The sequence below is a fragment of the Mauremys reevesii genome, linkage group 2, assembly GCF_016161935.1.
Source record: "Mauremys reevesii isolate NIE-2019 linkage group 2, ASM1616193v1, whole genome shotgun sequence".
Lineage (NCBI taxonomy): Eukaryota > Metazoa > Chordata > Testudines > Geoemydidae > Mauremys > Mauremys reevesii.
This window is the reverse complement of record NC_052624.1, coordinates 273,736,819-273,751,940: the sequence shown is the minus strand read 5'-3', so window position 1 is coordinate 273,751,940 and position 15,122 is coordinate 273,736,819. Positions and strand designations below refer to the sequence as shown.

At 38.0% G+C, this 15,122-nt stretch overlaps 1 protein-coding gene across 1 annotated transcript in view; it reads right to left on the bottom strand.

The window, feature by feature from the left end:
• Positions 1 to 15,122, bottom strand: part of KHDRBS3 (KH RNA binding domain containing, signal transduction associated 3) — a 202,254-nt gene that overhangs the window by 97,377 nt on the left and 89,755 nt on the right. The window contains exon 4 of the mRNA XM_039527237.1: positions 10,870 to 11,016. Coding sequence (XP_039383171.1) covers positions 10,870 to 11,016 — 147 coding nt within the window. The remainder of the gene's footprint in view (positions 1 to 10,869; positions 11,017 to 15,122) is intronic.

Here is a 15,122-nt window from a genome sequence, read left to right as displayed (position 1 = left end):
GGCTGGCTAGCTGGTTGGCTATAGTACTTATAGAGTATTGCTGGAGGTGATTTACATGCTGGAAGCTGTGTGGGGGCACACTAGAAGCAGTTGCGCTCACAGCGAAGCCCTGTAAAGGGCACCCCAGGTAGAAGAATTGAGGGGACACAGCTGTCAATCCGTCCAGATTGTACCCTGGGTAATATCACCGTGTGTGTGTGTGTGTACATATACACACACGCATGCACACACAGTACTCTAAAAGGGATAATTCCCCAAGCTGAGGAAAATTCTATGCAAATTAGGAAGGAAGGTGTCAATTGAAGTGTAAATTAAAATATGAAGTTCTTTATGAACAAGTTTATTAGGTGGACAAAAAGCTATGATTCTACAATAAAAAATGAGAACAACTTTGGCTAAAAGTTCAGCCTAGTTCATTAACAAAGTGAAGGCAGCAATTAGAAATCGAAAGAATACTATATAACAAGTGGGTGAAAAGGGGAAAACAAAAAAATCAACATCAATTAGAAGCTGCAGTTAGAAAATTGATATGGGAAGCTAAAGACATCAGGGAAAAATTCATGGCTGGCAGAGCTAAGAACAATCAGGACTACTTTTAAAATATATTGGGAATAAAGTATCAGAGAGGTAGCTGTGTTAGTCTGGTTCTGTAAAAGCAGCAAAGAATCCTGTGGCACCTTATTTTATTGGGAATAAAGAAATCCTAGCAATGGTATAGGCTCATTACTAGACAGAGATGGTAAAATTGTTCATAATGATGCAGAAAAGGTAGAAAGAAGTATTTAATTTCAAGTGTTCAGATAACCTGCTGACATGGGTAATTGTAGGCTGATTAGCCTGACATAAATCCTGGTTAAAATAAAGGAAAAACTGATATGGGATTCAGTTGATAAACAATAGGACTACAAGTAATGCCAGCAAATAAGCAGATCTTATCAAACAAACCCAATTTTATTCTTTGAGATTACATGTTTGGTTTATGAACATAACTGCATAGCTGTACTACAGTTTATAGTACTGCACAATATTCAGGTTAAAATATTAGCACTACACATTATCAACAAAGCACACTAAAACGGTTCAAGATAGATTTAGAAGTGACAGATCTCAAAGTAGTCAATGGAGAACCATCATCAAATGGGAATGTTTCTAGTGGGGCTCTGTTGGGATTGATACCAGGTCCAATGCTATTCAAAATTTTCATCAGTAGTAAATATAAAACTACTGCTGATAAAATTTGCAGAGGACACAAAGACCTCCCATCATACAGAAAGATCTGGATCGTTTAGTAAACTGAGCCATTCAAACAAAATACATTTTAATATGGCCAAATACAAAGTTGTACAACTAGGAACAAGGAATGCAGACCATAGCTACAGAATGAGGAACTGTATCCTGGAAAGCAGTGACTAGAAAGGATTTAGGGATTATAGTGGACAAACAACTCAACATGCACTCACAGTGCAATGCAAAAAGGGAGAATATGATCCTTGGATGTATAAACAGAGAAGTAGTGAATAGGAAAAAGGAGATTGTTTTACCTCTGTACATGGGATTGGTGAGACAACACTGGAATACTATGTACACAGTTCTGGTTTTATGGATATCAAAAAATTGGAGAGGGTGTAGAAAGTGATTGGGTTGGAGAATTACCTTACAGTGAGAGGCTTAAAGAGCTCAAGCTGTTTAGCTATCAAAAAGAAGGTTGAGAGGTGACTTGATTACAGCATATAATCACGGGGAGAAAATACAGGATTCTAAAGAGTTATTTAATGTAGCAAAGAAAAGCATAACAAGAATCCATAACTGGAAGTGAAGCCAGACAAATTCAAATTAGGCACAGACTTTAAACAATTAAGGTGATTAATTATTGGAATAAACTAACAAGGGAAATGGTGGAATTCTCCATCTCTTGAGGTCTTCAAATCAAGACCGGATGCCTTTCAGGAAGAAGTTATTGGGCTTCACTCAGGTGTAACTGGGAGGGAAGATTGGCCAGACTCACTAGATGATCTGATGTTCCCTTTTGACCTTAATTCAGTTAATCTATCATTGTTTTTTTAGAGACTTTATTCTGGAAACAAAACAAGAATCATGGGTATACTTGTATACGTAGGAAGTTCTCTATAGTCCATTTATTTTAAAAGGCAAATTGAAAGGGTAAAATACTAATCTATAATCTGTTTTTTTTTAAATTATATTTCACAGGACTCTCTTTCTTGGTTCTTGTATTTTCAACATAAGAGAAGCTTATAATTCACATTCTTAATCCATCAAGGCACTGACAGATGAGCATAAGGCTCCCATATTAATCCTTCCAAATGTCAGTGCCTTTAAGGTAAAAAAAAAAAAATAATAATGAAGAGGCAGTAGCCTGTGCCAATGCCACTGCCTCCTAAACAGCTTTCAGTCAGTTCTTGAAAGTGCAGTAAGAAAGGTGAATTGAAATCTTCAAAGAACAGAACTACAGGTATATACATTTTCATTTTTTTAAATAAGATACCATCTGCACTATTAATTGTACTCCTGGAGAGTAGATATCTCAAATGATACCTCAAAATATAAAGCATAATGATTAATAGCACAGCTGGCAGAGACAGAATGAAGGGCAATACCTTACATTATGCAACAAAGACTGAGAAGAATCTTCCTGTGAGCTACAGTAATACAAATAATGAAATAGTCAATGTTATCTGGGCAAGTGAAGAGTGTCGGGTTTCCTTTCTGCCTGACAAAGACATGAAGAAATGCTGGGAGTGGGATAAGTGATAACAGGCACAAAGATACTGCCCTCCCAGTCAGGGTGGAGGGAGATCAGAGCAGTTGAGTGGGAAAGCAGAAAAGAGATCTCAGCTGCTAAGAGAAGGGGAACGAGAAGACATGAGCAGAGCAGAAGGAGAAGACACAATTGGTACAATAGTCCAAAACCTGAAGTCAGAGGGGAATGAATTAGGCCTTGATTTCAGCCACAAAGACAATTTCTGGGGAGAAAGTGTTGAAACTGTAGAGACGAATATTGCTGATTATGCTTAGGGATGAACATCATCATTTCTACCAATTTTCTCTGCTAATGCTTGGATCATGGATGTATAAGGACTTGAGAGCAGAGAGGTTTGTCCTGGGGTTTTCGGTACTAGTGAGTTACTTTTTTTTTTTTTTAAACAAACAATCCGCCTTTACTGACCTGCCCGCAGCAGTGTGCAGGGCAGCGAGAGCTTTAAACAGATCTGGGGACTGGTCTTAAAACCAGGTCTAGTGGTTTTAGCACAACAAAACTAAAGCACAACTGTCTGCAAACCTCTCCCCGCACCCCCATTATTCTAACTAAAGCTTAAGGCACTTGTGAGCGTTTATCTACCTGACCTGCCAGGAAACCTAATGCTGGGGCCTTCTCCCTTGCTGGGGTCCCTTCCCAGGGACTGCAAGCGTTATTGTAGGGTTGCTGGGGCTGATCCCAATGCGTTGTTATTGGGGGATTGTATGTCAGAGCTCGGCTGCACACACTGGTTTGTTATTGTAGGGTTGCTCTTGAGCCCTGGGCTGTATAAGTAGGGGCACTGCCAGCAGATCAAGGGACGTGATCATTCCCCTCTATTCGACACCTGGAGTACTGTGTCCAGTTTTGGGCCCCACACAACAAGGAGGATGTGGAAAAATTGGAAAGAGTCCAGCGGTGGGCAACAAAAATGATTAGGGGGCTGGAGCACATGACTTATGAGGAGAGGCTGAGGGAACTGGGATTGAAAGGCAGTCCTCTGTGCCAGAATGAAAAGTAAACAATTTACTTTTCCAGCCAAGCCACAATAGTCTACTTAGCAACTTCTAGAGCCTTGCAAACTTAGCAGCAGCAGTTACAGCAGTTGCAAGCCAGAGTTTGATTTGATTTTAAGAAAAAGAATAATGTTTGCAAGCTTCAGGTTATAACCAGAGCATCTGAAGGCAATTATTTTTCCTGAAAGACAAGTGATAGCTCAATTTGCCAAGAAAGCCACACTAGGCTTTGTAGCAAATAAACTACAATTAGGTTATCCACTGCTTCTGAACAAAAACAAACTTGATTGGATTTTAGGAGGTGGACAGCTTCTCTCTTGTGCTACCCAAAATGACTACTCAGTTTTTAAAATGTAGATTTTTAGTCCTTCTGTTAGACTCCTTTTGAAAAGCCAAGAGGACTTAAGACAACATGGGCTTGACCCCAGATCTAACAAAAGGTCATTTTGTACTACCTGAGCTCAGCACAGGCAAGGTTCAATCCCATCTCTTGCAATCTGCTATGAAAAAAATAAACCACGTAATTAGGGATGAAAGGAGAAAGGTTGCTCTGGTTCTCAGTCTTCATCTTTCCATACTCAGCATGATAGGATCAGCCACTGCTGAGTTGAAAAGCATATCAGTCTCATCCCTTAAGGTGCTAGTAGACTCATAGAACAACTTCTCCACTGAGGTTAATGAATGCCTTTGCTCCAGATGTACCAGTGGGAAATACCTTCTTCGCCAGTGGATGGAAATCGTGTTTCTTATCAAGCAGACTTCTGTTGGTGCCAGGTGCAAATAGTTTCTTGTTCATTAGATTAGTCAACAATATCTACCTCCATTGTCTCCCACTCGAAGAATATTTCATCCATCACTACTGATTCAAGAAATAGAGTTTATCGTCTGTTAACTAAATGTAATTATGTCCTTATGTTTGGATTAGTGGCAATCCAAAATACCTTGCAAGTATGGCATATCTGTATGACTTTCTGACACAGGGGATTATAATCTGGTGCCTTCTTATTTATCTAGAACATGATGTTCAGGTTGTTCATTTAGACATGAGATCTATTTAGGACAGCATGACTGATTGCTCTCATCTCTGGAATATTCAAGAGTAACTGTTCTTGGAGAGAGCAAACTCTCTAAGTGCAAAGTTCCGCTGTGTGGTCTCCCATTCATCCAAGATTTGACACAAATTTAGTATAGTGTTTAGACACTGTGATGATAAGGTACTTTATAAATACGTACAGATAAATCCAAGTGGTTCCTTCCATGCTGGTCTGCCTGATCAGCCAGCCATCAAGAAAAGAAACCATTCAGGCAGGCTGCCATTACAGCTAAGAATTTCACAAGTATACACAATGCTATTGTAGCGCTGCTGAGGCACAGTCCTTTACAGAGTCTGAACTTTTAGAGTCGCCAGATGCAGAATCTCTAAAGCCTGGTCTACACTAGGCGTTTAAACCGGTTTTAGGAGCGTAAAACCGATTTAACGCCACAACCGTCCACACTATTTAATGGCTCTTTAAACCGGTTTCTGTACTCCTCCCTAGAGAGTAACGCTAGTATCGGTATATTAAACATATCGGATTAGGGTTAGTGTGGCTGCTGATCGGCGGCATTGCCCTCGAGAGCCTATACATTTGAATATTTCCTGTTTGCCCAGCGTGGAGCTCGATCAGCACGTGTGGTGATGATGCGAAAAAAAAAAAAAAAAAAAAAGCAGCACGGACCATGCGGATGTGATCGCTGTAAGGGCAGCAAATCTGTTCTATCAGCGCTCCGTTACAGAGACGCAAAAAAAAAATCATTTTTAAATATCTCCAGACAGACGCCATAGCAGGGACTCAGCGCTGCTGCGCGCGGCAAAGCGACGGAAAGCCAAAGAATCAAATGGACGCTCATGGACTGGAGGACTCAGCTATCCCACAGTTCCTGCAGTCTCTGAAAAGCATTTGCATTCTTGGCTGAGCTCAAATCTTCTAGGGTCAAAAACAGTGTCCAGTGGTGGTCAGGGCATGCTAGGCTAGGCATTTCCCCCCCCCCCCCCCCAAGTGAAAGGAAAACAATCCTGTCATGTCACCCTATCTTTACTGAATGCTGCAGATAGACGCGATGGTGCAGCACTCACACCAACATCTATTGGCACATGGGGCAGTGCAAAAGGCCTGGTAACCATGTACTAGCATCGTCGTCAGGTCGATCAAGCGCCTGGCCTGATGGTACAATATGGCTGATAACCATCATCATCATAGCAACAGGGGCTGAGCTCATCAAGCCCCCCCCTTCATGTGTAAAAAAAAGATTTTTTGCCCCTGGCTGGGCTCCTCTCCTCCACACTCCTTGTCCTCCTATGTATCATCATAGCAACTGGAGGCTGCCTTCCACTCATTTCTCACTAACAAGTATTCCTGCATTCTTTGCTGGGGAAGAATGGAATGAACAGGTGGGGTTGTTGCCATAATCTATGCAGGATCTGACACAGAGCAGCTGTGCTCTCTGGTTCTCTGATACAGTGGTTCTCTAGTACACTTGCCCATATTCTAGGCAGGACTGATTCTATTTTTAGATACCAAAAGGAGGGATTGACTCAGGAGTCATTCCAATTTTTTTTTTTGCCCCTGCTAAGAGCAGCAGCCAGGGCACTTATGCAGCAAATGGAACAGTGCAAGTGCACTGGTGGCCATGCCCCATCCTTATTACCAATTTATGGTATGGTAGATGGTACAATATGGCTGATAACCATCGCTGCTATCATGCAAAAGCAAAAGCATGCAGCTGTGTGCCACTGCTGAATCGCCTCTGTGTGGCATCTAGTACACATCACAGTGACAGACAAAAAAAAAAAAAAACAGGCTCCATGATTGCCCATGCCATGCATCTTCCAGATCCAAAAAAAAAAAAAAAAAAAAAAATCTTTGTCTGCTTTGCCCAGTGGAAGGAGGAGGATTTACATTTTTTTTACCCACCACCCACCATTTTTTTTTTTTTTTGGCACATGCACTGGGATCTCAAGGAGGCTGCGGGAACTATGGGATAGCTACGAATAGCTACCCACAGTGCAATGCTCCAGAAATCGGCGCTAGCCTCGGACGTGGGCGCACACACCGATTTGTTGTGTGTGTTGCTGCGCGCGGATTTTATACAATCTGTTTTACAAAACCGGTTTATGTAAATTCGGAATAATCCCGTAGTGTAGACGTACCCTAACATACTGGAAGTCAGCCAACATTCAAAGACAGTCTCTCACCTTAGAAACATATGGAAGGGCAAGCACAGGAAGGTACTACCAACCAAGAGGAACAGATGCTCCAAGGAGTACCCCACATTTAGAGCATTGAACTGTCGCCAGTTATTGCTATAGATATGCAGACATACGTTAGGCAAGGTATAGGTATGGAGTAATGCACTAACACAAAAAACAATAGCTTAGCTAAACTAACTGAGGCCTAAGGTCTAAAGATTTGACATAACCAACTAACCAGTAAGTGACCCTATATCATAAGTTGTCACAAGATAGAGTGCTGCATTAAGTAACTGATCCTAAACTGCTGACAGGTAACCACAACATACCTGTTTGGACCAGCTTTTAATATTTTAAATCAGAAGCATCAGCAGATAATAATGCCATGGTAACTAAAAATATATGCTAATGAGCTTGAGGTAAATGGCCTAGTAACCTATGGGAGAAGAGCACCCCAACATTAGTAGGGTGAGGTAGTATAGGTAAGGAAAAGAGGTTGAAATCCCTATTGCATATGCATGAGGAATAGGGAGTGTTGTCATAACCTATTATAAAGTTAGTACTCTACCTGTGGACCCCTGCGATATTTCCGGGAATCTACAAGTCCAAGGACAACTTGTGGGTCATCTCACCTACTATTGGGCTCCCCCAAAGAATGATGTGAGTACATGAATGCTGAATTCGGCATTATCTATTTTGCTGAGTTGTAGTGTTTGTGATATTGCTCATTGTGCTAATAAAACTACACCTCTACTCCGATATAACGCTGTCCCCGGGAGCCAAAAAATCTTACCGTGTTATAGGTGAAACCGCATTATATCGAACTTGTTTTGATCTGCTGGAGCGTGCAGCCCCCCGAGCGCTGCTTTACCGTGTTATATCCAAATTTGTGTTATATCGGGTCACGTTATATCGGGGTAGAGGTGTATTACGAAATCAGAAATTGTTTTCCCTAAGTGCGAGTCTCTCTCTGATACACCAGGGCCCTCACTCTAATATTGTGACTAATGTACAGGTAGCTGACCAGCGCAATAACACATCATGTTAAATTGCAAACTCTAAATAATACTTAACCAATAGATCAGACAACAAAAGTAAACTGGAAACTATATGCTGTTCCATACACCCAGTGACATCCATACTGCATCTAGGCCTTACGTGACAAAAAACAAATCTCCTCCACACTAGAGGCACTTCAAGGTATGGATCCACTGCTGAGTTGCACCGATTTCAAAGACACTGAATTTTCATTTATTTTTGCACATGGTGCCTCCTCCAAGGTATGTCACCAACGTACTGTTACCCAGGGTTTTCAGAACGCAAAGCAGTGGTAACTTCACAATTTCACTCTAGGTGGTATCAGGAATAAATCAATGGGAACAGAGCACTTCCGGCTGATGAAAAATTGATACAAGGGTGCTCTGATCTAAAACTACTATTTCTTAGATTTAAGCGCACACACAAGGACTAAGTTTAGAACATCCCAAGCAATTACACAGAATCTGAGATGGTATTGAGTAGTTAGCAGCAGGTCCGTGATGGTTGGTAGCTTCCCTACCGGGGAGTATGGTGTCAGGAAAGTCTCTCAAGATAGCTTCAGAGAGCTCACTCTAAAGTACACTCTATTATATAGTCTTTTGAGAACTATTTTTTACAAAACACATACCTTATAGTGACCCCTACTGGGTCATCAGTTCTCCTAACATTAACAAACTACTCATCAACAAAACATTCCTAACAATCTTAGTCATAATAAGCTTCTATATCAAAGGCACCCTAACTCAAGGTCCCCATCCACTTATTTTATTTCAGTCTCAATTTGTTCTATCTCCTCCCATTCTGATTAGCGAAAACTGCAACCCTGCAGCTAACTTTTGACCTTGCCTCTGGAAGCCCTGCTTATTCAAATTAAACTTTAACTATGTAGTGTTCTATATTTCATTCATTCATTGTGGCTGAATGCACACAATATGGTTGCAATTAGCTTGATCAAATTCTGGGTAACAAAACCACTGCATTCTGGAGTAACAGTACAATCTCCCCAACTCCAGGCACCACCAGTGTCTCTCTGACATTTAAGATGTTCACTCTGCTGTGGCTCTAAGTTCCAATAGGGCACTGGAATTTGTGCTTGTACCCCAGTGGTGCAGAAGAGAGAGAACTACTGAGCTACATAGACGTGCTTGAGTGACTCCTTTCAAGCTTCATAATCATAAACATTAAACAACATCCACCAGAAGCCAACTTTTGTCAGAATATCTCATTACCTTAGACAGGCAAAGAGCTTATCTCCACTATGCGGTGGCAGTGAGTCACTCACATTGTAAATTTTGTCTTCTACATGCATCACAGAACACTAACACTCTCTATGCACTTTAGATATGCACAGTTTTAGTAGCATCCCTATCATAACAGGCTCAATTAAAAAAAAGACAGCATGTAGGTGTATCAAACCTCAATGCTGAGGACTGAAAGTGGGAGCAAACTCTGCCTCACCTGCACTTAAGAACAAAATCAAATACATAACAATAGCAAGTGATGAAACTTCAAGGAAGACTCTCAGTGATGACAAATAAATTAAGTAAGTTCCCATAGCTCACACTTGGAAAAAAAAATCCAAGAGTAAGAATGCTGTGTGGGTTGTATCTCTAAAGAAGGCTCTTTATCTACTAAGATCTGATATAAGAGTTCAGTGTTTTCCTGCAACAGTTCAGGTACTCTCTAAACACATAACACAATAATCTGTACCAAAGGAAACATCACCTGAATTAAGATCTTATCAGGAAAGTAAAGGAGAGGAACTGATTTTTTCAAAATATTTTGTCTTGTAATTATTTGAAAACTTAAAGTTCATGCATATGTTTACCGAAATCCATTATAACTTAACTTAAACATAATTTGATCTAGCAAAATAAGAACAATGTTTAGATAAATAACCATTTTATTATCTAGCTATTATTATCTATGGCATTTTACCTATAACTGTTAATATTGTACCCTTATTTGCAGATAAGGTAACCATGTCTAATTTGCCTTCACCCAGTTGTCATTTGAAATTGGACATTTATTTTTTTTTATGATTTCCACTTTTTGAATTAAAGTGCAAATTTGCTCGCACCTGCATCTTACACCACCTAAAAGCAACCAAAATCATGTGTCTGCATATTTCCCATACTTTCTAAGGACTTCCTTAACAGCCTACATGAAGAAACCCAAGTTACCAGGGCCATCTGAATCTCCTTGTGTTTTACTACTCTAAGAAACCAAAAGTACCTTTAAAGCTATATTGACAAACCTGATTATAAAACTGAAGTTTAAAATCAATTCAATTTCTACCTAATTTGTTTTGACAATGTATTTTTGACTCTAAATTACATTCAATTTTAAAACAGAAGTAGCTAAATCAAAAATATAAGTAGGATGACTTATTGGGAAGCAGACATACCACCAGTAATAAATAACTTAGCTCACATATAACGGTTTTCATCCATACATCTAAAAGTGCTTTTCAAAGGAAGGTATAAGTCCCCATTTTACATATGGGGAAACTGAGGCACAGTGAGCTGGTCTGACTTGACCAAAGTCACACAGCACATTAAATGTCAGAGCCGGGAATAGAATACAGGTTTCCTGATTCCCAGTCCAGTGTCCTACCCACTAATGATCATGCTGCCTTCCTATTAATATACACATATCAAAATGTTTTATTTTACATGGGAATATCACAATTATTCATTCACATCTAGTGCAAATGATCTCTCAAATGAGTTATAGTACACATCCTTTAAAACCTAAGAGAGGGGTTTAGGTTAGATTGCACATTAAAGAGGCGGAATTAGTAAATAATAGTATAAGACTACAGTACTAACAGGGATAAGGAACTTCTTGATTTCTTCCAAAGCATGTCCCATTCTGGCATATGCCTCTGCTGGTGGGGCAAATACTTCAATTAGAACATGCAGGTCATCATTTAGATGGAAGTATTTTGCTTCCCCACTTTTTCTCAACTCTTCTTCCTGGGAAGGAAAGAAAATTTCACTGTAACAAATATAATCATAAAAAGAGAGAAAAAGAAAAGTAAAATGAACTTGTATTTGAGATGTTTGCCATATACATATAGTTCATTCACTTTTTGCTTCAAATACTAAATGGAAACATAACTGGAAATTATAAATTAATATTCTCTACTGTACTCAGAGTCAATGAAACTTTACAATATTGCTATTTTGCCTATCAAAGAATGTTTTATGAAGTATATATTACTCAAGAGAAAATTAATAGATAAGATTTCTACCTTGAGACAATTACTGGTTCCTCTAACAGACAGAATTGTTTCCATTGTTTTGACTTGATTGAAATAAACTAGCAGTATTTGTGAGCAACATGAAAAAAAAATCTTTGTCCTATTTACTGTTTCAACATTGGGGGGTTTGTTCTATTTATTCCTCTTGCTCCAACCTAATTCTAGGCTTGCTGCAGAGAGTGCATAATCTTCATTAAGTGGATGAGCACTCAGTTCAATCTGTGTATGCTCAAATTTCTGGAAACAGAAATTTCTGGAAATGCTTAGAGGCTTAAAGGACGTCATCGATTTAAAAATCATAATTATGCCTGAAATTTGTTTTGATGACTTTTTAATAAGCATTGGAAAAACAACAGTGTGTTTTAAAATCCCAAAACAAAAGGCACTGCTAACAGCCTAAGTATGGTTTCATTGTGCTATTAGACAAGCAGTAAAACATTCTGTTAATCTAAGTATTCAATATAATTTGATTTGAAAAAATGTTCTGTCAAATATCTGAGGCTCTAAAAAGTATGCTATTCCTGACATTTATTCTATTTAAACAAGCAATGAATAGCGCTGAAACATCTCTCTTTTAATAGGTCTACAAATAGTAGTTTTAATGACAGATTAAAGCTTTCTTATTTGTTCCTTCTGTGTCATAATTATGAGTTAAAGTTATGACAATCAGTTCTAGCTTATTGTAGGTAATCTTTATGTTGTCAAATTTACACAATATATGAATATTGCAAAATAGTTTGGAAAAGCAAAGCAATCTGATTATTGATAGAGCACTCAGAGCAAGAAAATTAACACATCATAATTAGTTGGCTGAATCTTGTCAGCCTTAACCATCATCTTGTCAATACAAGTGATGAAAGGACCACAAAAATAGAAAGTAAAAACCTCCCTCAATGAATACAACATTCTAGCTAAGAACTTAAAAAAAAAAGGGGATGGGGTCCTTTTAAGCTAGTTCAACAAATCAGACTGCTCAAAATGCTAAAGAAAATTTCTGCTTATGAGTCATTTAGCGTGGTCCAAAGGGTACAGGTGAGAGCACCATGAATTAAATTAAAAATTGAGGAATTTAAGCTGGATATCACAAACAAACTTAACTGAGAATGATTAGACTGTATAATAGTCTCCCGTGGGAAACAGCAGAAACTCTTGAATAATTTAAGAGTGAACATACCACTGGAAAACATGATAGTGAATAATCCTGCATAACACTATATGACTTGATTTAGAAGAAAGATGGAAAATATCTAGGATTCTTTGAGTGGTAGCAGGTTCAAAGTACAAAACAAAAGGGATTTAATCAGCCTAATTTTAATAACGTGATTAAGTAGATTTCAACAAAGTTTGTTTAAAATCACAGTAAGCAAAGTTTCCTCATACAGAGAGCTCATATGCTAAATTTCATCCCTAGGAAACTTGTTGGCTAAAGGATTTAAAAACTTAATAATTGGAACTGATAACAGTAGTGTGCATAGTGCTTGGATGTATTAGACCTTTCAGAAAAACATAATTGATGTATTAGACCCTTGAAATAAAACAACCTACATTGCTCAGATCAGGACTATAACCACTCACCCACTGCTAAGTGCTTTTTCCTTGCACACAATGTAATCTGTATTTTTAAATTATACCTCAGAAAAATAAAAATGTAATCTCAGAAGTTAAGCTCTTCCTCTTGCAGATATCTTAAATTCAGTGCAGATTTCATAATCAGTCTTTACTATTTAATCTCTTCAGCATTGTCAATACTGGCCACTGGTTATTGGATGAGAGCACTGTATTACATTTAATATAGAAAATATTTAAAATTGTAAACATTGAACTCATTAATCTGATTGATAAATAAATACAAACTGGTTTAGCACGTAACACTTCTAGTGCTTTTCATACACAGATTTTAAAATACTTTACAAAGGAAGGTAAATATTATTTTACCCTCCTTTAAAAAAAAACAAAAACCACAAAAACAGATTTAAGGATCTTCCATCTTTAATCTACCATTATTTGACAGGTTGGAAAGTTGTGATCAGCAGCAAAAGGTTCAAAAATTCTGACTTCGGTAATATACTACCATAGAGAACATTTAGGTAAAAATTGCCATCCCACCAGCTGATCTTTCAGAACACTCTACTCAACAAAAAGTATGTACTTTTGTTAAATGTATGTAATATTGCTAAACATCATGAATGTCTAAGAAATGAGAGCAAAACTCCTAATTTTGTCCTCCAGGACTTTGTTATCAGTGATAGTATACACACATCCCTGATTTTTTTTCATTTGAATTTGCTGATCATGAAAATGAAAGTCTAGTACCTCTGGCTGGTGGCATCATTAGTAGGAATACTACTATACAGGAATCGCCAGACCAGGTCTGGATGATGATTATCTGACAGCAACCAACAGCAGATGATTCAAAGGAAAGGGTGAAATCCATAAGATAATTATAGGACACGCACTCTTGAGAGACATTTCTATATCAAATATGAAGAAGAAATATTGTGTTTGTGTTCATATTTTTGGAATGCAACTCCCTAAGTGACACTCATTTACTAAATGCCACCTCTACAGTTAGATTTCTCTGAGGATCAGTTTTTGACCTACTACAAAAATCAGATTTGTACCTATGCCCAAAGAAGGGAAACATTGTTTTTGTAGGAAGGAAATCACTAAAACCATACCATTTAAAAAAAACCAGAATTTATCATGCAAGTCTAAATCACTAAAAAGACACATTGTACACTTATAAAAATGAATGCTATGTAAGTACACAAGAATAATAAAATGTATTACAAAATGCAATATCCATGTATATAAGGGTTGCACCAGCATAATGGCCTGTTGAAATACAACTGTACAACTTTATATTTCAAGCTGTTTTTCCTTCTTCTCTATATCTTTAATAAAGGTTACATGGATTTTTAATGGTGTGTTTACCATGATACTAAGCAGACTGAGGTCTCTGTATACCAAACTCCTGATCTTATTTAACACTGTTTAATATTGGACAGCAACTGGGTTATGTGAACACTTTTGGCACATACATTCCATTTAAATTAATATAACAGGCCCTGACCCTGGAAATCTAGATTATAAATATCAGTTTTTCTTAAAATAGAAATGAGCCTGAACTAAATGCCTGATTCAGACATCCTTCCCACAAACTCGGAGATATAATTTTGGATCTGAACCTTTTGGCTTAGGACTTTCCCTTTACAACAAAAAACAAAATGCTTTTGCTGTGAAATTAACCAAAATGGCCTTTGTATAAATATAAGACCAACAATATTTTTGTTGTAACAATGTAAAGCCAGGAGAGGGAATTATAGATCAGCTAAACCTTGCCCCAGGAAATCTGTTGATATTATAATACTGATACATAACAAAAAATGCACAAACCAATGAACAAAAAGAATGCCAAGATGGCATCTGCTCCATGAGAAAATGGAGAGAGAGAATGAAGAAAATTTGCCAAATGTCAGAACCAAATCAGTAAGCCAATATTTTAATACATATTTTCCTAGTAAACCTGGCCTCACCCTTTCATTCATCTCCCCACGCCCATTTGTCTCATCCATCTGTTACATTTTGACATAGCTAAATTTTGAACTTTTTGAGCTAGAGAATGTATTTTTACTGCCCATTTGCACAGTGTGTTTAATAAATAAGATACTAATAAGAAGCCACACATCTCAAAGTGCTACTGTAATAAAAACTATACATAATATAACCCCCTGCAAATAAAATGCATCAAAAGTTGTATTTAAACAGACTATGCAAACTATATTGCATGGGAATATTAATATTTTACACATTGATTTT